At 39.4% G+C, this 26,525-nt stretch overlaps 1 protein-coding gene across 1 annotated transcript; it reads left to right on the top strand.

Annotated features, from left to right (window-relative positions):
• Positions 1-1,336: 1,336 nt before the first annotated feature.
• On the top strand, positions 1,337-25,361 carry rab11fip3 (RAB11 family interacting protein 3 (class II)). The gene is made up of 14 exons (XM_028475771.1): positions 1,337-3,894; positions 9,074-9,167; positions 12,032-12,108; positions 15,369-15,541; positions 18,928-19,128; positions 22,530-22,667; positions 23,405-23,440; positions 23,530-23,623; positions 23,702-23,946; positions 24,255-24,336; positions 24,480-24,617; positions 24,714-24,869; positions 24,953-25,093; positions 25,248-25,361. The coding sequence occupies exons 1-14, from the start codon at positions 2,347-2,349 to the stop codon at positions 25,359-25,361; spliced, it is 3,237 nt and encodes a 1,078-aa protein (XP_028331572.1). The 5' UTR covers positions 1,337-2,346.
• Positions 25,362-26,525: the final 1,164 nt, after the last annotated feature.

Here is a 26,525-nt window from a genome sequence, read left to right on the forward strand (position 1 = left end):
TTTATAACCCTATTTGCATTTAGTATAAAAAAAAAATCAACAGGTCATCATGGAAGCAAACCTAAAATGACCTGGAGGGGATCAGTACCTTTGTTAGTCAGATGAGGGCGTGTGAGCACTAAAATAACATCCTACATTACAGTAAACATCAAATAAAGGAGCAGTCATTATTATGGTGTTGATTTTACAGTTTAATTGCTGGCATTGAAAATAAATAAAATAAATGAACAATTAATTCCTTCTTTAGTGTTTAAGCTCCTCTGAGCAAGGCAGTTTAGCTGGTTTCAGATGAAGATGCAGGTTGCTCCATTATAATGCATGAGTGATGGAGAGGCCACGTTTAAAACATGTTAGTTTAGCACATCATCATCACCACACACACACACAACATGATACCTGTCGTCATAACAGTGACAATGCAGGGTGTGTTGTACGCTTGCGTGAAACGTCAGAGGTGTATGTATGCGGCTGGAGGAGGAGGAGGAGGAGGAAGAGGAGGATGGGACATCATCGCTGATGCTGATGCGAGAGCATTTCACCGTCTGTGATCAACATCGATGGAATGACTTCTAAATGATGGAGCTGCTCGGATTGACTTCTACTCCGTCTGTTCTCTTCACGGTGGATTAGGGCGCAGGACAGCTGTTAGACGGACAGAGGACGAGGGGGAAGGTGGTGAAGAACTCTGGGGGGATTTTTGAGGCGCAAACGTCGGATCTGTCCTGTCACCTCTCCGGCCTGTTTGTCACAGGTGGACCACAGCTGGGAAACAGCTGGAAGAACACGGTCCCGGATTACAACTGGAGCGACATTGCTATCGTCCAGCCGTTCAACCATCACGTACTCACAATTGGATTCGTTCAACCGTGTGGTGGATATATAAACCTGCCGCGTTAGCGAGCTAATAAGCTAATCTTACCTAGCTGTTCGGTTAGCAGGAGAATCCCGGACCAATGGCCCCGTCCGTAGCGGGCTGCTACGCTACAGGGAGGGGTTAACGCTGTGTGTCCGTGTGAAGCCATTAAAGGTCGGTCACACATGTGTTAGCATCGCCGTGTGATGAAACGCGTCGTTTTACCGTCACCGCTAAACGCAGGTTTGGCTAACGCTCACTTCCATCTCCTCGCGCCCGTGGACTCCGTAAGGAATTAGCTTTGGGATGAAAATGATTAAGTTAATCGGCTGAGAGAGGCAGTGTTGGCAAACATTCGTGAGCCCTTAGCTGTGTTGTGTGGTTCGTGTTTGTTGAGGTGTTTGCTGTGAATCATGCTGACGACGGAGGAGCCCAAACACTTGGCATCGACCAGCAGAGGATCTCCCATGTCAGGAAAGCACATAGTGAGTCTTAACCCTCCACAATAAGCCAATGAAAACACTATTAGTGGGTCAAAAGTCCTGTAAATCATTCTAACAACTATTAGTACCATTGTATTTTAAATGCTAGTCAATAGTTTCCTTTTAGAATGTCGACAAAAGCTTCTTAATTCAAACAGACCAAGGCCTGACTTTAATTATTTTATTAGGACCAGCTGAGGTTTTCCTCTGCAATCAAGGTCATTCCACTTCAGAAGCTGGACTTACCTGCTGGCTTTCATTCACATCATATGAATCCATAGCTCAGTGTTTCCTGGTCTTCTTTTGTAAATAGGAAATCCTTCACTCAGAAGTGTTTCCTTCAGCACAAAAATAAAAAAGCCCAACAGATTTGATATTAGCTAGACCCTAGTTTTTTTACTGTGAAATATAATTAGTAACTTGGTTAGAAACAGTGTTTTTTTTTTTTTTTCTTCATTAGATTAATTTAGCAGGTTATTTAAACTTTAGTTGATTTTGTTTCATTATAGTAAAGTAGTTTTATCAATTTGAATTTTTTTTTTGTTTTTTGTTTTGCTATGAACTTTCCGGATGAGTTGAATGACTTTGCTTCTAGTAAACACATTCAGTGAAACAGTAACACAGGTGATCACAATTAGTGTTAACATTTAAACAGACTGGGTGAATGTCTCACTGTAAAGACATTCTCTAACTGTTCAAATATACAACAAATCACGTTGTTTACTCCTTACTGCCAAACATAGGCACTTTATTCCCACCTTCTCTGTTTGATAATTAACTTTCTTTTATAATTATTTGAGTTGTCTAAACCACACAGAAAATTACATTAGTCAGACCATTTTAATATGTGTCTCGGAAGTTGTCTACGGAGTTGTAATCTCATGACTGTTGTATAATGCCATCTGAAAGCATGGCATTAAAACCAAAGTGCGAGATCTTGATGATAGCAGGGAGATAAAAATCTTCAGCAGCTTTCTCATGTTTGCATTGAGGAGTTGTAACCAGGAGTAAATGGAGCCAACAGTTGTGTCTGGTCCTTTGGGGCACTCGCAGTGGGAGTCAGAAAAAACATTTCCTCTTGGATTTCAAACACTGGAAACAGACAATGGGAGTGATCCCCATTCAAGCAAGACTGGCCAGACAGGTTTCAGAAATGGTGATCACCAGGATCAGATGTCCCAGCAAAATGAGGAGGATCGTATTTTTACGAACAAGTCTGTGGTTTTGGAAAGCCTTCTTGATGTCTCCAACTTTTCTTGTGGAGATTTGCAATTTAAAGGAGATTGCACAGTTTCTCTCTGCAGTACGGAGAGAGCGGATTTGTCATGCACTGAAAAAAGAGAGGGACTTGATGAAAATACGGAAAGCACTTTGTCTTGGCTCTTTTCTCCCAACTTCTCCTACGTGATTGGGGAAACTATTGACTGTAAAGAACTGAGTTCAATAAAAGATTCCTCTCCTGAGACCTCAGTTGTCCTCAATGATCAGACGGAGCCAACAAGTCTGAGTGTACAATCTCACTCTGGAAAGTTCTCTGAAAGGACTGCTGAAACCATTGTGGATTCATTTTTATTAGTAGATCATCCTCCAATCACACCAGAATCTTTAGGCGAGTCAAAGTCTCCAGGTGTCAGTGAAGAGTCACGAGAAGAGCAGGTGGCTCCGCTTGTAACTGTGTCACCTGAAACCAGAGACAAAGGTCCATTCCCTGCTCAAATGACGGACCTACTTTGTGGCAGTGCACTGCAATGTTTACCTGAGAACTGCTTCCAACCTAACCTCATCAGCACACCAGAGGGTTTTGAAGGATCCGTGCCTTTGTTGGACTCTGAGGTTCCGGATAGTGATAGCAGCCAGAGTCTGTGCCCTGTTAGTCCGGCTTCTGTTATCTGCACAGACGAGCTGTTGAAAACATCATCAGAGGACATTCATTTAATACATGCAGCAAATACTTCTCAGCAATGCAATGATCATGACTCACCTGCTCCTGGTTTCTCGGAGCAACCTTCCTCCCTGACACCTCTGGCTGATGATGTTCTCAGCCGGGGTGATCATCTCTGTGAAAGGAGCTCGGTGGAGAAGGTGTCAACGGATTTAATGGAAGACGTTTGTTCTGAAGCCAAAAAACAAGCAGAGGAGGAAATGGCTTTGGATCAGTGCTTGACTGTAAAAGAGGTCCATGATGAGGACCCTTGGGATGTAGAACCACAGGAGAAAATATCTGCTGATCCCTCAGCAGAGAGAGAAGAGGAGAGCCTGAAGGACACAGGCCAGCCTGAAGGTCTAGACTGTCGTGAAGAGATTTCATTAGATTTTTCATCTCAGGACTTGCATACTTCTACAACTGACGTGGGATGGACTAGTCAGCAAACCATTGAGACAGTGTCCCTGTCTAAGATGGTGGAAGATGACTCACTGCCAATGGTCTCAGTAGTCAACACGAGGGAGGAAGATGTGTCCCCACTAAAAGCTGTGTTCGATGCCTTAGACCAGGATGGAGATGGCTTTGTCCGAATTGAGGAGTTTATGGAGTTTGCTGCTGCCTATGGGGCTGATCAGGTAAGATGCCCAGGTTTTTCTTTGATTTAGTCTTTTTTTTTTTTAAATAACCTGCATCATGTCATGTCATGTTATTCTATGTGGGGAAACCTAGTATTTATACCTCATCCTTTGCAGGCCTCCATCAATAAAAGGCTGATTTGGTTTAAATACTTGCGTTTTATCTCAACTTAAATTATGAATCAGTACGTAAAGTCGGGTGGTGCTATGTATGTCTCTAAGCAGTGCTTTGTATTTTCTGCAGTATATTTAACATATTCCGAGGCACATGTCTGGATTAGTTTTATCCGTTTTAGTGAGTGTTAAAGCGCTTAGATTTAGCCTTTTCATTTAGATAAATCTGTCATGCATGTCATTGGTAATATATTCTGCCAGATTAGAAGCTCCTCCATATGCCAAAGAACTGATATGCAGCTCATCATTTGTATACTCTGTGCTCTGGGAATAATCTTCTATTGTGTGTATGACACATGACTTCCTCATGTTTTCATTTCAGGCTCTACACTTAGTGTCATAAACTTTAAAAGGCAATTAAAGGGTAAAAAACAAGCATCACACTACATTTTGATTTTGTGCATTTTAACATTTTCAGTAATGTTTGCTTCCAATACAAAATGGCAAGAGTGTAAAGTTGAAACACTTAACTTTTTATTATTTTCATTATTGGAAAGTTAGTGTTAGGGAACCAAACAATATGATTGTTACTCTGTGCATTTTAGACACATGAACATTAAGAACTTTTGTAATTGCTTTCACTTTTAGATGAGCATAGTCTAAAGAAAAACTGGGATGTGGATCTGAAAAATTCTGAAAATAAATTAATGTGAAATCAGGAGGCTGTTTTCACCTTAGTCCCGATGACAAGTATATGGTTTATGTTCGTTTGCATAAATGTGACAAAGTAGTCGTGAGGCAATACATTTACAGCTCAAATGAGATGTAATATGTGTTAAAATATCACAAACAATACTATCCATCTGTTAGCTACTTGTTAGTTCTACCATAGAAGATGCACACTGTCTTGTTTTGATTAAGAGCTGAATTGAAACTGTAAGACATTGAGTAAATGGTATTACTCAAAGCTAAAACCTTTTGTCTCTTTAGTCTAGTAATTCCACGTCATAAACACCTCGTGATGCTGTGACAAATGCAACTCGTCTGAAATTTCATTTGCACTTGTTAAACCACCCACAACTTGTCTGTTTAGTTCTGATTCAAGCATTTTAAACATACTAGCTGGTCATTTTGTAAGAATGAGCAGTTGTTGGTGTTCCACAAGTTGACATCAGTTCCCTAATCCCTTTTAATCCCTGCGCCCCCAGTTCAAAGCTCCCTTTTTGCCTCTGATTTGTCCTGTCTAGCCATTGATATCTGGCTTCCCGGGCAGGGAATTTTGTTGGATTAGGTAGTAAATGTATTTTCCTGAGTCAGAGGAACTTCATGGTTTAAATTTGTCCACCTTTATTTCCCTTTGACTTTGTTTTAGGGAGGGAGGATTTAATTTTTGTCATGTAACTTCAGTTTAAATCAGTTTCTCCTTGTATTTGATAGCATCTACTCTTGCTAAAACAAACACTCATGATATGTCTTATTTTTATTTTAAAGGTCTTCTGTGCCTCCTGTTGATCAATTATAATTGGTTTACTTGAATCTGTGCTTTTTAAAAGCTTTCTTCTGGTCTGCTAACTAGTTTAGGCCCATTGATTATAGAAAGTTTTGCTAGCTATCAGACATGTTTCCGCATTAGCTAAAATGTGCCTTTCAAGAAATTCTTCTCAGATTTCAGTTCTTTCATGGTCTTGATTGGAGAAAAGGTCCAGAGGTTTTGTGATGTTAGTCTTTTGCAATGTTTTATCATTTCATTTACAGAAGGTGAAGGGACAGGAGACAGACTTATCTCCAGAATTTGTGGAATGTTGTATAATGCATGTAACCTGATGATTTGGCGTTCATGACTATACGCAAGGATCCTTTGGGAAGTCAAGTTATTCTGACAAGGCCTTTATCAATACACGCAGACTCAAAATAATTGTTCTTTTTGCAAAACAATTTGCTTTCTGTAATGTATACAAAGGGCTTCTTTCATATATTTGTGTGTTCTTGTGTTCCAGGCTTCTGATGATACAAGCAGTGTGAATAAACAAAGCCTGAGAGGCTGAAATTTTACTTTTGGTCAATTAGATTACACAGACTTTACCAAATAGTTGGAAAACTTCTACCATTTATGAATGGCACAGGACTCACATCTTAAGTTAATAAGAATAAAAGCCCATTGAAGTGAGAATAACTTAATAAAAAATAATTTTACAAGGGTTTAGAACTGCTGAGCAGTTATAATAGTAGATGTCATGTTGGACAAATTTCTTTTGCACATTATCTTATCAAGAGAAGGGTTTTTGTATGTCTGTTATGCTAGCATAGTTCAGCAATGCTTTACAAGCAAGATTTCTCTGTCTGTGCAAATATTCCGTCAACCTGTCTGTCGGTACTAGAGTATTCACAAAGAATTTGCATTTCATGCTAGGCTGCCAGTCATAATGCTAAACATGCAAAAAAACATGCAAGTCTACAGGGACTGTAGACTTGTTTGAGGATGTGATAGTGACAAAAGACAAACACAGCATTTGAAAGTCTAATTTGTTACAGTTCCAGGTAATTTCTAGATCTAGTTTGGTAGTCAACTAACCAATAGATTACAGTTTGTATTTGTCAAAGCTACATTTTCTATCTTAATTGGAGCTTTTGTGAGGGGAAATCGTTTTAAAAGATTGCACAAGATTTTTTTTTTTTTTTTTTTTTTTCCAATGCAGAAGTTGAAATGTTGTCTTGTAGACGTGCGTCTAATCAGGGAATCCATCCATTGAAAAGATGTTGCTTTGGTTGACCCTAATTCCTTATTCAATAGCCCATGCTGAACACTTTGTGCCTGAGTCGACCCTGCTAACCTCACTCTGGCCAGCCATGTTCCCTCCCTTCACCCACTGCTTTTATGTACTGACCCCCCTAATCCACATTGGAATGTCCCCTACCCTGAAATGAGATTCCACTCAAACTTATGTCCGTGCATTTTAACATAGTTTTTTTCCAAATGAGGTTACTTTTCTCATTTATGCCTCTTATTTCATTTTTTTACTAACAAGGCTTGAACATTGTTGTTCCAATTAAGTTTGGAAACTAATTAGAAATTCCCGTTAGAATAGACTCACCAGAGGGTATTCTTCTAGCATGGGGTTATGCACAACAGTAGTCTGTGTGGAGGCGGTCAGGCGTGCCCCGGCACTGATTAGACGCAAATAAAGGAAACAGAAAAACCACAGTGCATTTGCTTCGCTCCTTAGCAGTGCAATAAACTGAGATGTTTTCCTCTCAGAATTACTGCTGTCCGCTCTTGCACCCTCTAACCATGCACATTACATCATACAGTGGTTATCATCATACTCTATAGTCTATTTTCACAACCGAGTGCACAAAGAACTGAAATGTAATACAGACTCTTTTTTACTAGTAGACTTCTTTGAAACATTTGGTTTATTCACTCATATTCAACACTTATTTGTATTCAATGTGTGGTTATTCAACAAATAACTAGCTGTTCACATGACACTATTACTGAAAGTTTTAGCAAACTTAACAGGTTTTCTCATCTTCCAAGTGTGTTGTAGATCTGAACTTGCACAGACCTTTTTAGGTTGGGGCTAGGAATAGCCAACTGGCTCTGCTCGGTGCACCTGAGGGGCCTGGCACTGGCGTACAGGCCTGAAAACTCTAATGTAGGCCATGTTTCATCAGTAAAAGAGAGACTGGTTGCTTTGGCTATTGCTGTGACATCTTTACCTACATCAGTAACCTTTGAAAAAATAATTTTTATGCGCATAACAAGTTCAGAAGTGCAATGGAAACTTGAGAGATTGTTAATGCTCTGATCACACCTCAATATTCTCTCCTTAGAGCAGCAGAGTTGTTTCTAAATCGCTGCATAGAGCTGAAGGCATTATCCAAAATCTGTTGACATCTGGTTGCCAACCACCATGCAGTTAGATCAGTCTTCACTAAGCACAGCTGTGTTCAATTCACTAAATTTGGTGCGTAAGTCCAAGGGTTTGTAACAGTCAGTTTATTAGGAGTTCTAGCCTCTTTAGTCAGAGCTTAGGGTTGCTAAGCAAGTCAGCTTGTTTTTATGCGTAGTTGATATTAAAAAGTCTTTAATGATTCTCAACAAAGCACAACTTGAACTTTTATTTAAACATTCACTTTGCCAGCTTTCTTACTGGAAGCCACAGGACGCTCATGCAACATACTTTCAGGCTCCTTCCTAGCTCCAACAGTTTTGTCAGTGGTGCATGCCTGAAGTGTATTGTAATAAGTAGTTACGGTCTTTTCGGGATGTATATCTGGCTTACTTTGTTATTAAGATGAGTACATCTTGTTCAACAAGCAGGTCCATGTATAGTTCTCAAACAAGCTCTGAAATGTTCTCTCTTGGATTGTTTTTGTAAAATCTTGAATAGCCATAAATGATAATGTAAAGCGGATAGTGGTTTCACGCTCTTATTTTATGTGATCTGCCTCAGCACATATCCAGGTTACAGATGGCTGGAAAATATATGTTGAAGCTCTTATGTAATCTTGTTTTTTAATGGTTAAGCTAATGGTTCTTCGCACAAAAGACTTCTCTGCTTTTTATTATAAATATAAACTACTGTATTTTAGCCTGTTTTCCAAACCTTGATCCTGCAATGACTTGCATAGTGGGCATGTCTTTTTTTATATTACATTTGATACTTTAATTTTCCTTATGTCTACAGGACAGCACCCTTAGTGCACTATAAAAGAATGAGAAATACAATCTTGTTGGTTGTAAAAATATTTGACTTATGCAAAACTGACGATGTGATAGATTTTATTGATGATATTCTGGTTTTGTTGTCGGAGAATCTTTTCTTCCATAAGTGTAGAATCAGAAGCAGAACAATAAATGTTGACTTTGTCATTAAAGTCTCACAACACTGCTGTAATTGGAATGCCCCCATTTGGTTCAACATCATTTGAAATATCATCTGGAAAACAGCCATTTGCAACATCATGTGACTGTTCCTAGGAAAGATGGCTTCATGAGAAATATGTTTTCCTTTGTTGCCATAGTGATGTTTTTTAAAGGTTGACTGTACATTTATTTCAGGTGAAGGATCTGACTAAGTTTTTGGACCCCAGTTGCCTCGGAGTAATCAGCTTTGAAGACTTCCACCGCGGAATTACTGCAATTAGCAACGGAGGTCAGTTAACACTTCTTTCTAGTTTTTCTTTCTTTATGTCCTTTTGGGAGTTCAATACAATTTAAGAACCCTGCCCACCCCCTACAAATAAAACAGATTTTATACTGTCATCTAAAGCAAATGATCTACATACTAAAACATATAGACATTTCAATGTTCATTGTATTGTATTTTTTCCCTTTTGTTTGAGATTTCTCCTGCTGATAAAACACTCTTCATCAATTAATACTACTTGGCATGTTCATGCTCGAGGATTTTAAAAAAAAAAATGTTTTAACCATCTGATTAAGGGGATTATAAACATAATTCTCCCTTGTCACACTTTTTAGACATTTGGTCTAATGTGTAAATGCATGGTATGTCCCAAAACATGTATGTGAGAAATTTTTCGTGTCAGGTTGTGGCCTGATTTTACATAAAGAGAGAGCGAGTGAAAAAAGAAAAAGGTCATATTGCTTTTTCCATTTCAGAATGTTTTTTTCCGTCAGTTTTCCGCGTTCGTGGGAAATCAAAGGCCCTGGTTTTTTACTATTTGATACAGCAAAGCTGTCAATGTAAAAGGGAAAAACAACATTAGTCTCCTAAATGTGATTTATGAGATGTCAAAACCACCTTCTGTCTTATTTGCATGGATCCTTTTTCTTTTTAAAGTAGATGTTTTGATGTATGAGTGATTAGCTTTTGCAGAACGTAGCACACTCGTGCATGTGTTGGTACTGCTACAGTACAACCAACTGATTGGTAGTGATCAGGCCCCCAAGATCTTCTGGCTTGCACAGTTCTGGTTACTCACAACATGAATAAATAATTTGCTGGAAAGCGTCAGATGCATGGACACATGGACGGATTGGCGAGGTTTCAGAATGGGAGTGGCAGAGAAATGAGACCTGAGCAGAGACTTCTTTACACCATTTATTATTTACTGATCCCTCTCGAGCCTGTCTTTTGTAGCCCTTTGTTTTGCTCAAGTCCCTGTATGCAGGGAAAAGCAGCCATTACTGCTTTAAAATGTGCTTTTTAAAAACTCTTTTTGCAACTTTTTTTTTACAAAGGTCTAAGGCTAAGTAGTGGAGTACATTTGTGCTGGTATAACCAGCAGTCAGCATCTTATCAAAATGAACAAAGCAATGTATAAAAGAACAAGATAACTTTTTGCATTTTCTCTGATTTACTAGTTTAGCTGAACATGAAAATCATCATTTGTAGCCATTTTATATACAACTAATATGTACAGATGAGATTAGACATAATTAATGTATTAACAGCAGCAATGGTTAGAAAACAGGATGCTGAAAATGTTTGTTTACTGTAATGTAGGAAAAGGGGTGGGGCTAATGAGAAAAAAATTTCAACCACTCCCTTTTGAACACAAAGCATGTGTATGCAGTAATATATGCAGTTGTTTTTTTTTTTTTGGAGGGAAGCTCTCTGCATCAAATCATTTCTTTATTGTAATATTGTTTCTTGTATTATTGCATTTGCAATTTGTTCGAAATAAAACAGTAAATCCAACTAATCACAAATTATTACTTTAAGTGCCTGGTTACACCATTACTCCTTTACATTACATTACATTTAAACTGTCAGTACAACAACATCATGGAATGACTGGTTCAGATATTACCGGCTGAAAAAACAAGTCTGTTATACTGTAAGTGTGTGAAAATCCAACCTGAACTGTAACATCCCAATTGACTCACACACCACCGACAGAATTCCTGTTTGCTCGTCACTTTTAGATGAAATACCAAAAAATATGGCTCCTCTAAGTCTGTTTATTGCTTTGACCTCCATTCCTTCCAGCTTTGTTGTGAACAGAGGCCGCAAGCACTCTTCTAATACACTCTGCTTCTTTCAATTTCTGCCCCATGCAGTAGCTGTAATAAAGACATATCTGCAGGCTGGGGAAATGCCTTGCACCCCTCAGTCATTGCTCATGTCTGTAACAAGAAAACCTTGTTGAGAAAAAAAATATTTTTTTCATTCTAATGCTACTATAATGCCTTTTTTAAAATTATTTTATTCCTTGGCACAGTCCGATGAGACTCACTTTTATTACTTTACCAGTCATAAAAGTGTACAAGCTGTACAAGGCAAAGGGTTGCGTAAGACTCGGGGGTATACAAACCCCTGGGTCCAATGGCACAACACTATTTGTCCTCTTTTCCCTCAGCAGGGTGCTATTCACAGCTCTGTTTACTGGTTATACGAGCCGCAGTGGCTGATGGGACTCGAGGTCCGTCTCAAGTTACACCACCAATGAGCCGATGCTTTTAGGAACAACCATTTATTGACTGTTTGAATGCAATTTGGATGTCATCTCATTGTTATACTTTACTTTTATTGCATTATATTATAGAGCCTTTATGAATTGTAAAAGTTACGTAATGTTTGTCACATTTTGCTGAGATTATGGTTGTAAATGTTCCCATATAGGACTGCTAGGCCTCAAACTAAAATGTGCTCGACAAGCACAAGAGAGGTAGGAATGCTTTGTCAAACATTGACACAGTTGCTTGTGAACTGTCATCTTTATGTGCCTTAGGAAAATTATGTAAAAACAAATCTATGCCTTTAAAAAAAAAAGTTGATAAATATACACATGAATTAGGTGAAACATTTTTGTTGATTATTTTCATGTTTAGAAACTAGAAAAAACAAAACAAGAACAAACACACCCGCGCACACACATCTGTGGTTACTGCTGAAAGAAATGGTCCTCTCCAACATTAATGTCCTTCTCTTTGCATGTGAACATTGGTAAAACAAGCTCTGGCTAATGTTTGGCTTTCCTACGCTATTGCACTTTTTGTTTACTCTAGTCTGCACACATTAAACCTGTCCTTTTCCCCTGTCAATAACAGGCCCGGAGCCCAAGCTCTACAGTGCAAACTACAGCCCTGGAGATGGAGCCGTGGGCTGTCCGGAAGAGTACGATGAGGTGAGAAGCTCAACCAGCCCATGCTTTTTTCTTGTGTACAGTATGTGATCCAGCTGCGCATCCATTACCCACTGCAGGCCACAGGGTGAACTCCCTGTGCACTCTTGCGTTTCCCACTCTAATTCACTGGGTGGCTCCCAAAAGCTATCATTACCACTTTGTGAAAGTTCCACGCTCTGGTTCGTCTGACACGGAACGGAATAGAGTCAGGCAGGCGAGGCTTTTGAGTATTTTGTGACATGTATTGAATTAGCTGGAATGTGCAGTTTCTATGTTAGTGTGTTTTTACAGTTGTGGTCGGCATATCTGGGATTCCTCTCTCCCCCCAAGCATGAAACACATATTTAACATGACTTTTTTTCATTTATTTTTTGCTGGCTTTAGCAAAAGTAAGATGTTTTATGTGTCCTTCAAACTGGCCTGAATCCTGAATGTTATTTTAGTGATTTTACATTGCACAGTTTGAGCTCCCTCTCTTGATGGGGTTTAGAAGTGCAGGCAGTTGGAGATGATAATAACCAGTGCAGATGATCATCTTCAACATCCCCTGCCAGATTGATTCTAATTATAACTCATCACTTTTTTCCTAAATGTCCTAAATCTAACTTAGATGTATACATAAGAAAATATTATTGCATCTGAATTTAAAATTACTATCTAACGTTTTCTAAGAAAAGCTGTCCCCTTTGAAGATACCTCCAACAGAGTAAAGAAAAACGAAACAAGGGCAATAACTCCAGAAAAAATAATTGTGCACTTCTCATTTTCAAACTCCATCAAGATATTGATACCCTGAAGCCACACATCGAATTTGGTTATCGTATCTTAAACAGTTTCTGAGAAAAGCTGTCCTTTACTCGGATGGACGAACGAACGAAGCTCAAATCTATATCCCCCTTCCACATTTTGTGGCGGGGGATAATTAGACTAGTATCTTATTACAGTCATTTCATGTTGATTTGTGTACTATTTAAGCATTCAGGAATACACATTTTTATAAATTGCAGCCAAAAAGATAAAATAAAATTAATAAATAAAGCTAATTGTGTGGCACTGCCAAACAAACATACTTTGTAAATGAATTAGTAACAATCAAAGAATTAAAGTATTTGAACAGCAAGTTTTTATTTTGTCATTTTTGTTGTACGAAAACTACCAACAAAACATTTACAGGTAGAAAGTAAATTTACTTTTATCAGGTAGTAACACATACCCAAGAAGCAAGTGTCCTTCGGTCATTTGTCCAGGACATTGTCAAATACTGTCTTTATTAAAGAATACAGCAATTTAAACACTTGAGATGGTGTGGGGTGAAGGGAACGAGTTTAAAAGGCAGGTGTTCAGAAGAAGCACATAGCACCTAATACAATAAGTCATCTCATAGCACTCATCACAACATGTAGGTAACAATTTCTACATGAGCAGCATCAGCGAAGGTGGAGAGGAAGAAACTTAACCAGGTTCAGAGGTGATAGCCATCTGCTAGACTGATTGGGGTTAGTGGACAGATGGAGAACAGAACAAGATAAAGAGAAAGAACATCAGAGTATCACAGACTAAATGAGCCGCAAAAAAAAGATCAGGAACCGCCAACTCCAACGTCAACGCACCTGAAACTGAAGAGAGATATCTTGGCAGGCTGTCCCACCGTCTTTGAGCATAAAAACTGAAGGAATAGTCTCCAAATATTTTAGTTTTGTTCTTTGGAACAGCTAATAGAGTGGTACCAGAGATTTCAAACCATCTCTGGGGTTAGGTTGTTTAGTGCTTTAAAAACGAATGAAATATTTTTAAAATCATTGCGACTACTACTAGTCAACCAGTGTTGATAACGATTGTTGGCTGTCCGCTGGACCCAGTAAAAGTGATTGCCCGTCTGTTGGTTTCATTTGGGAATTTAACTTGCAGTATTGCAAATTCAAACCCAATTTTTCCTGTATTTTACATGTTATTTTTGCCTCTGTGGCTGCTGTTTACTGGAAAGCAGTAGCAGAGTTTTTGGGAAGTTTGTGTATGTTTGAAGTAGCTGCCACACCTGCCTCCATGGCCTTGTTTTCCTCTGATTTCTGGCAGAGAAGTGCTCTTCTCTCTCAATGGCTGTGCTGTTCTATTCCTGTTTGCTTTCAAAACAGGCAAGTTGAGGCTGCTGAGACGAGGACTGGCACACGAGCATCCACCTCCTTTTTTTCTGTTATGGGAAATTTCCTCAGCTAGTGTCAAAATTCTAAATTCCATCTTTAATACTATCAATAAGTCTAGTATCTGACCCGGGGTTTTATTTTCAATATATATATGCCGGTGTTTTATTTTTACTTGTCTGGAGCTTAGTTGTTTTCTGGTTGCAACACAGACTGGACAGGTTGTTCTGTTATTTATTTAGTTACATACTGTAGCTTAATGATTTATGCTGTCACACAAGTGACTCTTTAAGATCCAGTAATTATTAAACGGTTATTTAACTGATTGTGTGTACACTTGTGGCTCCATGCTGCTTGTAGTTTATTGAGCATTAGTTCAGTTCTGCTACTCTTTGGACTTTGTCTCCACCCCTCTGACCACCCAGCAGAGCTGAATGAGGTATGACAGGATTTTCCTTCTTTTTTTTTTTTACTCACTCTCTCCTTCGCTCTCATTGAGAGCTGATGTCAGTCAGAGAGCTTCGATGGCAGGCAGCCTTTCTGTGGGTGATATTCAGTAGAGAGGATGGTTCTGGGTTTAGTGGATACCCTGCTCAGCCCTGCTGCTCTGGACACGTCATGTCAACTGGTACGATGTTGCTTTCCAACGTGACTCACCTGTCTTAGTTTGATTGCTTCACAGCTCTAAAACACCTGATAGTGTGTCTGTAGTTGCTGACAGCGTTCCATGTCCATTGCTGGCATGTATTTATTGGGAAGTGTTTGTTGTTCTGAAAGCTGCGTGTTTGCTAATTTAATTTGAACACGTTGCTTGGAGGTGTTCTTCTGAGAGAGTCTTTGTAGTGTGTCTGTGTTAACAGATTTGTTTGTCCTTCAAATGTGAATCAGTAGCTACTGGCAAATTGAAATTCTCCCTTTCTGATACAGGCTATTCAACTGTTAAACCTTGTTAAACAAGAAAAGCAATCCCCATTGTTTGTGTTTACACTACTGATAAGAGTGAGGTTGAAATTCCTTTTATAATGCTAATCCCAAAATTGAATTTCTGTTATTTGTTATGCATCAACATTGTATCTACATGGAGCGCTTGCTGTAACAATTGTGGTTCTTCTGTTTCTGCAGCAGAATGAGGTTACAGACAGTGCCTATCTGGGCTCTGAAAGCACCTACAGTGAATGTGAGACCTTCACTGATGAGGACACGGGGGCCCTTGTCCCCCCTGAGATGCACGAGGACGTGGAGACGGACAGCGGGATCGAGGCCACGCTGCACGACCCTGAAGATGGAGGAAATAGGTGTGTTTAGCTTTATATCTCTATTGTTTGCCTGTTTGTTTTTTAATAGCCATAAAGGATGTTCATTAAGAAAAATAACTAATGGGCTAATGGGTTTACGCCCTTGGTTTCTCTTCATTGTCTGTCATTCACTTTTATTGGAACTAGACCAATGCTAGTTATTACTATTGGCTAAAGATTTGACTGGACAAGTGTGGTAAATGTCCTGCCCAGGAGCTGTCCTGCACTAACCTTAGTCTCGGGTCACGTGAAGTCATGCATGCCCAGCACTCGATCACTTTGGGTCTATTTGGGTCACCAGACAGGCAGATTTACTACGAGCACAAGATTGCCACCACACTGACTCAGTGCCTTCATTTCTCTTGGATTCACCCTTACGTATGAAAACGGTCCAACATCCTGTGGACCATTTGGTGTTTGAGATTCGGACTCATACTTGTGTATTTTCAAATATTCCAGAGCGACATTGAAACATTTTTAAGTATCTAAACCAGAAGGCTCTTTGAGAGATAACATGGATTCTTTTAATGGTGTAAGCTCCAGAAAAGCCTTGAATACCGACTGCTCCCTTTTGCTATTTTTGTAGAGTTGGATTGAGTCCACATTTGGCAAAAATTATTTAATCTAATGAGTGGAAAAAACAGTCCATGCTGCAAAAATATATCCTCATTGCTTATATTTTTAAATGTGTTCCTTTTGAGTCAACTATAATCAAGATAGCTTGGCTGATTTTAACCCAGCAAATCTCAGTAATTAAGGCTAGTTTTCATTCATAAATACTCTCTGACTGAAGTAACATTTATTCACACATGTCAGTGGAAAGTGATACACATCAGTGAGGAAATGCGTGAGTGTCACGGCTTTATCCGCTGTGTGTTTGATCTGTCAGTCCAGCTCGATGACAGATTGAAGCGGTCTGCTTGACATGGATGTGTTTTGACTTCCATTCCATAAGTCAGCCTTGAATTCCAGGAAGTGTTGAGTTAGCACTTTTTCTTGTTGTTTTCCCTCGTTTTCTTTCCTTTGGCAACCACTAATATTTTCTGTTCCTATCTTCATTCATACCATTGCCCTGCTTAGACTTCTACTGATCGGAACTTTGCTTTGGGATTGTAAGATTACTATAAATGGCTCACAAATCCTCTGATGATGATTAGCTGTTTATTTACTGGAAAAGGGCACTTTTTGCTTATTCAACACATTTAAAAATGCTCATTTTCAAATTGACTGAAGTTAGTCATGTTCTGATGCCAGTTTTTTTTTTTTTTTTTTGTTTTGTTAAATCACGGCTACTACAGCTGGGACTAGACAAAATACATATTTTGCTGTTTTGTTTTGCTTTGTGTGCTGAGCTGTTAAAACAGTGAGCAGTAACTAATTATATCCAAAATAATAATAAATACAATCCATGCCTTTGCAGCTTTTATATGTGTAGAAAAAATTAAAACGGCAACCCTCTCTCTTTTCAACCACAATCACTAAAATAGAGCTTTGGTAACTTGGTCCCGGTGTTGCATCTGGTCATGAATATAAATCTTTCGCTCACATGTTTTTGATTTATTAAAAAACAAAACAAAAAGCTCCATCATTTACATTTATTTCTACTTTTCAAAGGTCTTTCCTGGAGCTTCCAACTTGTAAATACCTTGTTTATAATGATGGATGAACCCAAATGAACTACTCATAAGCAATGGTTTTGCCATGCAATCATTTTAGCTGGGTTAGCGGCGCTAACCTTAGCAAAAGGCTGTGGCCAAAGAGGCATTAGGGATTGGACTATACGCACTGAACGACGGATTAAGAATCTAACAGGATTACCCTCCCCCACCCTCCTCTGTCCCTCCCCTGTGCCCCATTCATTTGGTCCCTGGACGGTCAGCAGGACTGTCTGTTAGACATTGCTTAGCCTCAAATCTGATTAAGCTACTCACAGCCAATCTTTTCTAGTACTGTCTTGGGTTCTTGGGGTGGCACAGACGATGATGATGATGTTGTGGTACTAGAGATTGGCAGCCCACTAGGAGACATAACCAGAGAGTAGGCCAGCTCTTCTGTTGTGGAGAGGGGCAGATTTTAAGTCCAACTATCGTACCCTGAGAAACTTCACAATTCCTCTCTGGTTGTCGGGAGTTTTAACTCCAGTTGCTCAAAGGCGTTCGTGCCAGGGCAGTGGAGGGCGTTCAAAGATGCGTTCTCTCTCTTCGCCATCCCTGATAAGGGACCTGAATAAAGGGCCAAGAAGTAAGAGGCTCAATAAAGGGTAAGTTATGGTACATTTGAGCCAAATGACTGTTTTATGCTTGATTAGCATTTTAGCTCTGAATCAGTGGACTGGAAAGACTTGACTTTGTAAACAAACAGACTGGCAATGTCATTATATGCTGAGAAAGCATTTTTTTCTGCTGAATCCAACATCCTGATCCTGTGTGTGCCAAACATATCTTCCTCCTCCGGTTGGGTATCAGGAAAGGTTGGATTTGAGCTTTGATAAATGAAGACAATGGCGTCTTCAAACCCCAAAAAAACAAACTGCACTGCAATAATTCAACTTAAATAATGGTTCCTTTTTATGCAAACCAATAATCTGCCTAATGGCCTTATGGTGATTATAGTTTAGCCACAATTGTTGATTAAAAACTCCAAGCAGAGCAAAGGCTAGCCCCTCTTGTCTTTTGTTTTGTCCTTCCTGTGTAGCAGAAGGTGTTTTTCAGTTAAACCAGTCAAGTTAAAAGCTAATGGTTGAAATGGAGAACTCCTCGCCCACCTAGGACATAATGTTGACACTTGTTTGAGTCTTAGACCTGTTTTTTTTCCCCCTCCCTGAGATTATTGAGTCTGAGGTGCATGGGAACATGGCTGATCACTCAAAGTTTATTTTTGGCCTGTCTAATTTGGGTTCACTGTCTTCTGATTTTGACTTGGCCCTCAAGGTAACTTGGTTAATTTGGTCTCAGTTCCCATTGAGGGTTGCTGTGTAGTCTGCTGTGACACTGGCTCATGACATTATCTGTGCTGGTCATGACATTATCTGTGCTGGTCTTTTTCAACTTGTTGACTCGCCACTGAAGATGCTAACCATCTTCACCAATTCCTGAATAAATCAAGCCATCTTGATTAATAAGGGGTACCTGGTCCAATAATGATAACGGTATTGGTTCGATATCATCCAAACAACAACAACAGAGTATTAGAATATATCGGCCAGAATCTAAATTCTCCAATATAAACACAATTTTTTTAATTGCTAATAACGTATCGGATCGATATTGACCCACACTCAAGGGTCCAATATTGGTATAGCCCTTTTTAATGAATCACTATGACCCAATTTAAGGATGGACTTGTCATTTAATCTCTTTCATTTATGTATACTCATGTGTCCTAAGGTTTTCTCTGAACTCCGAGCTCCATAACCACTCACTGGTGACTGTCATCAGCGGAGAGGAGGAGCACTTTGAGGACTTTGGGGAAAGTAACACATCCGAGCTGCTGGTGGAAAGCAGCGTAGATGGACACAAAGAAACGGGCGACCTCTCTGTCAACCAAACCCATGAACAACTCAATGGCTCATCACTGCTCTCACCCAGGTATCGGCTTGTGCTTTGTGCAACACTCAACGATGAAACTTTGAGTTTGAACTGAATTTAATTAGACATTTTGCAATTTGTGGCCAAACGGGGTACAATCAAAAAGCGTTTGATCACCATATGCCCTTTTTTGTACTGTTAAGAAATGCATGTACAGCTTTATATTCCTCAGGGTGAATGTTTCCCTTTTGACAAACATAAGTATTCATAGTGTTCACTCTTGTCTGCCTTCGACAAGATAAAATGCAATGCCAAGTTCATTCCTCCAGCCTCGCTCTCACCTTTCCAATTATCAAATAACATCAAAATGTTCTGGGTTCACCAAAGTGTGTGTTTGTTTTGGCACCAAGATGAAATATTCTACTAACGACTTTCCCATGAGGCTTGAGTGTGGGTTGTCTTGTTTGAATGTTTTCACTGAAATCGTTAACAGACCACAGAGCATTTGACAGGGTATGAATTTAGTGTTCAAGCTTGATTTCCTAACCTAGTGACAATGTTAAAATAATGTGGTGTTACTGAATTGGCACAAATGGTAGGGTTTCACTATTTTTCATTAGACTGAAAGTTCTGCCTCCCTTTTAATTCATACTATTGTATTAAGTCATTTCTACACAACAGAATAACACTGAGGATATTATCATACAACTAGCAATATCCTGGAACAACATGATGCCGTTTCCTCAAACATGAAATGATGTAATGTATTGGGCATAATAAAAAGCTTATCATGAATGCTGACAGGATATCTCATCACCTTAAGTCTAATGTGATAAAAGCAAAGAAAGTGCAAGGAGAGCAGTTGAAGGGGTTTGACAAGGGTTTAACTGAGAGGGATAGAAAAATAGATTAGACCTGATCTCTGATCTGATTCCTTATCAGGAATGGTGCCACTTGGAATCTGATCACATATAACAAGCTATGTTTTAGAGGTAATGTTTTTCTGGAGAGTAAAATTTCACAGTACACAATGTGTATGTTTGTTGTTAGGGGTAATGTGAAGAAAAAAAAGATAATCAATTAATTGCAGAATTTATCATTAATGATCCCTACATTTCCAAAGATTGATTATTTACATTTTTTGAAATTGTAATAGAAACTAGTTGAGTTCTCTTCATTTGAATATTTTAATTACACAATTGAATATTGAAGGTGCTGTGAGGTGTTGCTCAAAAGAGAAGTAAAATTTCAGCAGCTGACTGATGTTAAATGGAAAATCAATAATTGCAAATCAGATCACTAAGCAGTACTAATCGAAAATCAGTTGGTAATCGAATTAAGTCTTCAATAATTGGAATTTAATCAAATCGGGGAAATTGAGCTGATTAACCAGTTCTATTTGTTATGTATGCATTGCATAGCTTTAGACTAAAGGCTGCATGAAAGCATTAGAACTCAAGTAGAAAACCTACCATGAACTTTCCTTGGCTACAAAATTATGTTCATCATCCAATGTAAAGGCCATTTTACTGTAGAAGCCGCCATGCTATGCACATGCCTCAAATTTTGAAATGTTCCAAATTTGAAGGGGGGGATAATCAAGGTTTTTTTCAGGCACATAATACCATAATACCTATAGCATACTCAAATCACTATAAACACTCCTCCTTCAGTACTCATACAAACATGCATGGATGTTGTTTACTTTTTCTGTGTGCTGTATTTGGCTACTTTCTACATTTTTGAATGGTTATGAAAGTGAGGATTGCTAATGTTCAGTCGGAGGAAAAGTGATCTCTCCCCTGTCATTGGCTCACAGACACACACACACACACACACATGCTTACCCATGCTGCTGCTGCTGGCTCTGAAGAAGTAGTCCTCTTTACGAATAGGGATTGCATTGTTTTGTAGTGTCAGTGTACTTTAATAATCCACTTTCAAATAAGCTCTTGTTTTAAAGCAGTCATCTGAAAAGTGCCTGGAACAAACATAGCAGATCTTTTTGGGACGAGGGCCGCTTCCAAAGATAAACTCCAACCATTTTTGACAAATTATTTCATTCGAGTGCGAGTTTTATTTATTTATTTTTTTATTTTAAAGCGTACATTAATGAGTACAGACAACATAAGCTATGGGTTTCTTACAAAAGTATCTAAAATAAGTAAATTAAAAGCTAAATCTGAGGAAGCGGGTGCTGTGGACCGAACTAAGGTAGAGAACATAGGAGGGGGGAGGGGTCTTGTCCCCTAGGCAGAGCCTCGTCCCCTCGATTTACAGATTACTCAGAGATATGTGAATCAATCTGAGAAACACTGGAGGTATGTTTTTCAGGAGGGAATGACACACTAACATGATATGAAGCTTGAAAAAGTGATTTTTTTTTTTTACATGATACCCCCCCCCTTAACAGAACCTAGTCACTGTCTAACATTGTAAGTTAGACCAAGACTATCCATGTATGTTCATTTTCCATACAAGTAGAAAGCCGCTCTGTGATTCAGTTTGGAAAAAAACACTCAAAAATAACAGCATCCCACAAACTTCACCCACTCACTGCGAATGCGTCATCAAGTTTTGAGTTAATCTCACTTGGTGCTGGTGCATGTAGCACTGCTGCCCACACTCACGCCTCCACATTTTTCTATCTACATATCTCTCAACACGTAGACATGCATGCAGGGTGCTGAGCTGCTTCTGTTCGACACAAGTGCGCACATCACCACAGGCCTGGGCTAACGGGTGTTCCATCACGCTGTCAGAGATGGCTTTGGATAGCCTCAGTCTGCTGTGAAATGCAGCATTACTGCTTACATAAACAGAAACATGTGCCAGGCAGTTGCATAATCCAGACATGGCACTCTCTTGATAAACACCTGACAGGTAAAGGTGACTGAGTGGAGATGAGCCACAACAAAAGGTTACTATTTGATTCATAATGGGTTTGGCCTTATTAATGGGGCTGCTACTTTCTGATTGTAGATGCAGGATAAATACATGAACTACAAATAAATCTACTGTTTTAACAAACTGCTCAGCTTTCCCTATTGCTGTGCACACAGAAAATCAACTCGTCTAGATTATTTTACAGCCCCAGTTAATATGAATAGAATAAATATTAGATATTTTTATTCAATGACAAGGCCAAAATGGTAAACCTTTTTAACCATGTTGAATTGTTACCAAATCATCTTAAATTTAGATAAAATGTTTTGTTTTCTAAATCTTTTTGTTTCCTACACAATTGAGAATTTTGATCACAGCCACTCTGTAGCATGTTCCACTGCTCTCTCCCACTTCATTTTTCACACTTGACTTTCTCTCACACTCCTATAAATGTCACCGATGCCACTACACCCCCAAAGGTGTCCTCCTGTTTCATTCGAATGCACGTGATTCTCTGTACGTCACTTACCACTTCCTACTGCTCCTTTTTTTCCCTCCTTGTTTCCTCTTTCCAGCGCACCCGCTTCTCTCCCTGACTGCTTTCAGAGCTTCCTCAGAGAGGAGGCGCTGGACTTTTTCTGTAGCCAGTGTCACAAACAAATAAGTCGTCTCGAGGATCTCTCCACCCGCCTCAATTTCCTAGAGATGACTAGGTAACATATTAGTGGCAACCTCTTCTGTTTGCTGTGCCCATTAGAGAGTATCACGCATGCTTTTATGATGTGTGCATATTGTGTTTGCACTAGCTGCAACATGACCTGTGTTTGGGTGGAGCATATATTTATTCACATCTCTTTTATTTTTTTTTTTTAGTGGATCCTGCTTTGATCCCATCTCACTTTTGTTTATTCTATTGTAGTAACCTGTTCAAAAGACATCTTTATTTTGATCCTTTAAAAAATCTTTTGAAGAACCAAATTATTTGGGCCTCCTTGGTCAGTGATATGTTGTTTTTTTTTTTTTGGCTCATTTTTTTTTGTGCTTTATGTCTCTGTTAATCAAGTAGGGCCTTTAAGAAGCCTGATTTTATTAGAAAAAGCTTCTTGACCATACCTTACTGAAGCTCAGTTTGTTTACATTAATTTGAGCCAAACCTTCAGAATTGGAAATACTTTTTGTAATTTTGAGTTTTATTTTGAAAACGTCTTTAATACTAATGTGATTCAGCTTTAAATATGCACTGTTTTTAAAGTTGCTGTGGTGTTTGTGTGAATTTAAAATGTAAAGCTTACCTACAGAAGCATCCCATGTTTGTTTGTTGTGTTTGAGAGCCGCTTCACTTTAACTTTTAACTAAAAAGGCTTGAATTCAATGAATGCCAGGAGTTGGTCTCATTCCTCTTATCTTTACTTCTTCCTGACCATTTTTCCTGTTCTATTTCCCTATCCAGTGCCGGCAAGAGGCTGTCCAGTAAGAAAGTGGCAAGGTAAGCTCAGATTCTAAAGTCAAATCCTTTTATATTTGTTATTCAATTGTGTAGGGATAAATTCTGAAGAAGTGTTTTTCTTTGTGAAGACACCTCCTCCAGAACAGCTCAATGACCCTGGACACCATGAGTGACCTGACCCGGGACATCCTGGAGCTTGCTGACAACGACATCACAGATAAGGTAACGGGAGGAACCCATCTGGACCCCAAACTGCATTTTGTCTGTAACTATAATAATCCGACACTGATCCTTTCCCAGATGCTCCTACTTGAGCGTCGAGTGGCTGAACTGGAGAAGGAGTCTGAGGCGTCGGTTGAGCAGCATGCGCGCCTGCGTCAGGATAACCTTCACCTGGTGCACCGCGCCAATGCTTTGGAGGAGCAGCTGAAGGAACAGGAAGTGCTCGCAGATGAGCAACAGCAGCAGGAAACGCGGCGGCACAAGGAGGCCCTGAACAAGATGGAGAGGGAGAGAGGGCTCGAGTTGGAGAACATGCAGGCCAGGTAAGGAGAACAAGACACGACCACGGTCAGAACAAGGTGGTTTGTTACATGCTTTCTGATCCATACAATATAGCTCAAGTTTAAATATTATAGTTGGATGCTTTTTTTTTTAAATTTTTTATTTTTTTTAGGGCATTTGATTTAATTGGGTATGGAAAGAAAGGGATGTTTTTCTGCCTCTGCACTTTATCTCATTTATCTTATCACAGTTATTTTGCACTGGAGTAGGACATTTTTACCTGTTAACAAACTGTGCCAATAAGTCAGATTGCTTTGCTGGAGTTTTCTGCTTTGTGCTTGTTGATCAGGTTGCAGCAGCTGGATGAGGAGAACAGCGAACTGCGTTCCTGTGTTCCTTGTTTACGAGCAAATATCGAAAGACTGGAGGAGGTGAGTCACATTATCACATCTCGTTTTTAATCTTTGTTTTTTCCTCTGATGCACCCAATCTAACTCTTATCACTGCACATTTTGGCTTTGTGTCCTTCGTTCTTATCAGTTTATTGTAATCCTCATATGTTTTGTTTTTACAGGAGAAGACGAAACTGATGGATGAGACTGAAGCCATGTCCGACCGTCTTCAGGACGAGATAGAGTCTCGCAGAAAGATGGCAGACAAGCTGAACCATGAGCGCCATCAGAACCAGAAGGAGAAGGAGTCCACTCAGGAGGTGAGGCAGTTTGACTTTGTCTGTGTACTAACTTATCTTCCAAACAACAGCGTGAAATGAGATTAAAGACACATTCCTGCTCTCTTTGTATCACAGCTGATTGAAGACCTGCGTAAACAACTGGAGCATCTCCAGCTTTATAAGTTGGAGGCTGAAGCAAAGAGAGGCCGTTCACCTGGTGCAGGTCTGCAGGAGTACCAGACCCGCACACGAGAAGCCGAGTTGGAGCAAGAGATCAAACGACTCAAACAGGTAACTAGAGTCATCTTTAAAGTGCATTGGAAATCCTGTCTGTCATGATAGTTAAAGGTTTGTCACTTCTTCTAATTGCTTAGGATAACCGTGCTCTGAAGGAGCAGAACGATGAGCTAAACGGTCAGATTATTAACCTTAGCATCCAGGGAGCCAAGAATCTGATGACGGCTTCCTTTTCTGACTCACTGGCAGCTGAGATCAACTCAGTGTCTCGTACTGAGGTGAGTAAAGTCAGGAAGTTTTGTTCATTAATAATATGCAAACTAAAGTCAAGTATGAAATGGAAATACTTTAACATGGCTAATTACATTTTCCTTTGAATGTCATTTAGTTAATTGATGTAATTTCACTCATCCATCGTTTCTGTGTTTCCAGCTGATGGAAGCTGTTCACAAACAGGAGGAGATCAACTACAGACTCCAGGACTACATTGATAAAATCATTGTGGCCATCATGGAGTGCAACCCCTCCATCCTCGAGGTCAAATAGACATCACAGAGCAAAGGACCTTTATTTGCACACAGCTCACAGGATGTGAGAATTATTGGTGATAGAAATTTTCTTACCAAAACAAAATGGGAAAATATGTTTTTTTTGTTTGTTTTTTTTAAGAGAGAGGGAACAACTCTCCTCACACAGAAGGATGAATTGGTTTTCTCTGGCGTTAGAAAAATAAGCAGTTTTTCTGTAGGTTGTACCAATTGTGTGTTTAATACTGAGCATATCTGTCCTCTGCAAAAACACTCAGGTTCTGGTGACTTCCATGTATTTGGCTGGAGGGACCCGAGTCCACTCTGTTGAACGAGTGCAACTGTGTGTGTGTGTGTGTGTGTGTCTGTGTGTGAAGTGTCTGCATCATAATCATCTCCACCATTCCCTTTCCAAAACAAAGTGTCATGGTTTGATTGGAGTAAATGAAAGCAATCAGACATTAATACCTTAAAGGCCTTAAAGGAAAGGTGTTCTGAGAATTCCCTGATGATTCATACCATAAATGCCTGAGGTCATTGTTTCCTGGTTGCTCTGGATGTCCTGACACATGCTGAGTCATGCTCTTATGGCAGTTTGTATGAAGCGATGGTCAGGATCAGATAGAATTTGTCTTAAACATTACTGAAGCTTGCTGTGCTGCCTATAAGACCCCGTGTATCTGTTTGTGAGATACATTCCTGAGGGATTTTAGATGAGAGATAAATGTGTTTATTTGTGTGTGTTGGGCATTCCCATTTTTTGTGTTTTACTGAGCAAACTGGGACGACATGCTTTCCTAAGCTCTAATGTATCAAATGGAAGAAATGAATGCTTGGTAATTGTCTTTGTCATTTGCAATGAAACAGGGTCCTGGAGCTCAGGTGGGCTGAAAGCTGGAGTGGAAACACACGTACTCAAACCAACTCTGTTAACAGTTGAAACTTGAAGGGAATTCTGGGAATAGTAGTTTATAATCATGTCAAGGCCTGATGCCCACCTGAGTCCAGCATTCTCTGGGTGAGTGAATGTGATAAAGAAGCTGATCTGGGTTAACCGACCTATGTTCCTGCACAAGTACACTGTCAGTGAAACACTGTGGTGTGACAGGTGGTTTGTGAATAATCAAATGCTTGTACTTTGCACTACATTTTGATTTCATTGTTTTTCTTAAAAAAAAAAAAA

Source organism: Gouania willdenowi, chromosome 19, assembly GCF_900634775.1.
Source record: "Gouania willdenowi chromosome 19, fGouWil2.1, whole genome shotgun sequence".
Taxonomy (NCBI): domain Eukaryota; kingdom Metazoa; phylum Chordata; class Actinopteri; order Blenniiformes; family Gobiesocidae; genus Gouania; species Gouania willdenowi.